Source organism: Hydractinia symbiolongicarpus, chromosome 1, assembly GCF_029227915.1.
Source record: "Hydractinia symbiolongicarpus strain clone_291-10 chromosome 1, HSymV2.1, whole genome shotgun sequence".
NCBI classification, from domain to species: domain Eukaryota; kingdom Metazoa; phylum Cnidaria; class Hydrozoa; order Anthoathecata; family Hydractiniidae; genus Hydractinia; species Hydractinia symbiolongicarpus.
Window position 1 is genome coordinate 4,947,499 of NC_079875.1, and position 3,065 is coordinate 4,950,563.

At 33.5% G+C, this 3,065-nt stretch overlaps 1 protein-coding gene across 1 annotated transcript; it reads right to left on the reverse strand.

Moving 5' to 3' along the window:
• Window positions 1–487: 487 nt before the first annotated feature.
• On the reverse strand, window positions 488–1,268 carry LOC130642590 (demethylmenaquinone methyltransferase-like). Its single transcript, XM_057449537.1, has 2 exons — window positions 578–1,268; window positions 488–516 (listed from the first exon to the last, which is right to left on the reverse strand). The coding sequence occupies exons 1-2, from the start codon at window positions 1,266–1,268 to the stop codon at window positions 488–490; spliced, it is 720 nt and encodes a 239-aa protein (XP_057305520.1).
• Window positions 1,269–3,065: the final 1,797 nt, after the last annotated feature.

Sequence of the window (3,065 nt, forward strand, 5' to 3'; positions counted from 1 at the left end):
CGTCAAAATTGCTTTAACGTCAAAGTTTCTAATTTACAGAACAAATTTTTAGGCGATATTTTATAGACTTTATCAAAGAATTTTTATCCACTTTGCAAAAGTGACAGACAGACAGAACTGGCGTATTATTATATAGATATTCATAGTTTATAGACTATGAGATATTAAACAGATTTTTTCGCAGTTTAAGCATGATAAATTATAATTAAACAAAAGTGTACACATAAATAATAACAAAAAATTAGGTGTTTTTCTTACCTATGATTATTTAAAATAAAAATTAGGTTTTACTAGGTTACCAACGGTTAAAAACCATCTCTCCGCGCTGTTAAAACTCTTTAAAAATTGCACATTTTAGATCGAATCATATATACCTCATAAAATAGTTTACATTTTTTTTTTCGAATAAGTTTTTCGTGGGTGTATAATATATATACACTGTATTTAAATATATATACTACGTTTGCGTTTAAATTTTTATAACATGTTACAGTAAAATTTTGTCCTTGAAAGGATCTACAAAATCGAAAGACGATCCTTACTTACAGTACCGTATATCTCATAAAGACAGCCTTACTTTTTGTGTCCGATTCACATTCATAACGAGTTCTATAGCCGTTATAAAACTCATAGGGTAATGACTTTAGAATACCGTCTTCTTCCAATTCCTTAATCCTATCAAAATCTATATAAGATTCGGTCAAATAACTGTGTTTTGCTAGAATAATTAACTGGCCACCGCTCTTGATAATTCTACAAATTTCTTCAAAACATTCAGTGCCAGGATATGAAACAGCACCAAAAAACACACCAGTGGCACACACAACATCATACGTATCTGAAGGAATGTCAAGCAGCCCTTCCACTCCTCTACCAACGAACAGTTTTTTCATCACATTCTTTTCTCGCGCCATGTCCAACAAATCTTGGTTACAATCTGCTCCATCAATGTCAGTGAAACCAAATGTTTTTAAGTTATCTGCGACCGGCCCAGTTCCACATCCAAAATCCAATATTTTTATCTCTTTCCTATCTTCATACAATTCGTTGATCTTCTCAGCAAGCTTGTATGGCGCGAACACTTTTGTTATACGTAAAACTGTATCGTAATTTTTTGAATATTTTGTGTATAGCTGCTGTTGCTTGTGAAATTCAAATTCAACGTCATCAATCCCATGCTCTCGACTTTCGATGATTATATCCTGATATTCTTTAGACCATACTGTTTTCAGCTCCTCTTCAGTTTTAAAGTTTTCGACAAGTTCCATTTCAACTCTTTTCTCGACGGATAATTCAAAACCTCTTTGCAATTTTTTTACTTTGTCCAAACTTAAATTCTCAATTATTGTTGATTACCCTCTCCCATTGGGGTTTTCAAAGCTACCTTTATTCTTTAGTTGAAAAAACCTAATTATATCGTATGAGTAAAGTTGTAACAAATTCACAAATTTGAAACAAATTCTATGGATAATTTAACTTACAATACACAGAGTGTCTTACTTAAAAAGACAACCTTCGTATTGTTATTCAGATTAATAAATATAACAGGGCTTTTACACCTCAGGTGAATGATTCATTTTCACCAAATAAAAATAAGCACAACGCGGAGTGTTATAATTAATCAATAAGGTTGTATGATGTGTATCAATCAACTCTAAGGTGTGTTGTAGCCATAATTTAAGAGCTGATTCGTTTGCGTAAGCTATTCACATCTCTTTAGCCATAATTTGTCCAAAATAGTTGCGCGCAACTTTTTTGAAAAATCCTGGCACAATCTCTACTTTTGCGGATTTTACTTCCACGCAGCCTAATTTTTGAATGACTCACAAAGTCTCAAGGGCCATTTTAATTTAAAATGTTGTTGTCAGGTTTCCTTTTGACTTTTATCTCTTCTGAGTACTTTATTTGTTTTGTAAGTTTTCACATGTTAAAATGAGTATATCACTACGTTTTATATCCATGTATAAATCTTAAACAAACCAATTTTAAGATTTTAGCTACAAACGTAGATTTCAAGACAGCATCCTACTGATGCCTATAGCTGGCCTATTTATTCCTATTTTTTAAAAGTTTTTCTTCAGTTTGTTATATTATTTATTATTATGTTGGGGTTGTTGCTATCTATCTGGGTAGCTAGCTCTGGCTAAGAAGTTAAAGTAACCAAAGCAGTTTTCTTAATCAATAGTACTTATGCTAAGTGGAGTTAGGTAGCTAGACCTTTTTTTACTTTCATGGAAGCTGATTCTGCAAAATAGCTAAGTAACTGATTTTTTTAGCTGGACAGGGTATAACAACGGGCTGTTTTCTGTGTTTTTCTTTACGATAAACTGTTTTATTTGAACAGGGTTTTAGGCCTTGTGTTTGACATACTTTACTAAGCGTTCAGCCAGGTGTTGGTGACGGACTGTTTTCTGTGTTTTTATTTAAATTAAAGGCGAAATCGAGAATAAGTTTTCTCTGGAAAAGGATATTAGGCCTGTGAGCATGTGCAACATGCTTCACCTGTAGTACGCGCTGCTGTGACACGATTAACTTCTGAACTTCATGGAAACTTATTTTGCAAAGACATATTGACTGATTGTGTGTTGCTATGACATGGTAACAACGGGTTGTAAAGTGTGTTTTTATTTCAGCTAGAGTTGCAGTGAAGTTATTTTCGGAAAAATATTGCATTCAAAACAGTATAATGTGGTGTGCGTTTCCCTCGAATTACAACATAATGCATACCTGTACTAAAGCGCTTCACCTGAATGTGTGACAATTTGTCACCGGCTTTTTATAAGCGCTCCGCCAATCGTTTAACAGCAGGTTGGACACTCACTTTTGGTTTCGACGTTGGGTTAATGATTCTTTCATGGAAAACTAATAATGTGTGAAATAGTACAGACTACCTTCCTATAAAACAAAATAATAACGATTTTTCCTAGTATGCAATGGACAGAAGTATTTCGAGATGTAATTTGAACTTACAAACTCTTTGTGTCTTCCTGGGCTCCTTTTACGCCAATCAGAAAAATCATAATGGCGCTTACCGTGTACGTCATAACGAGAATGTTTACAAACCA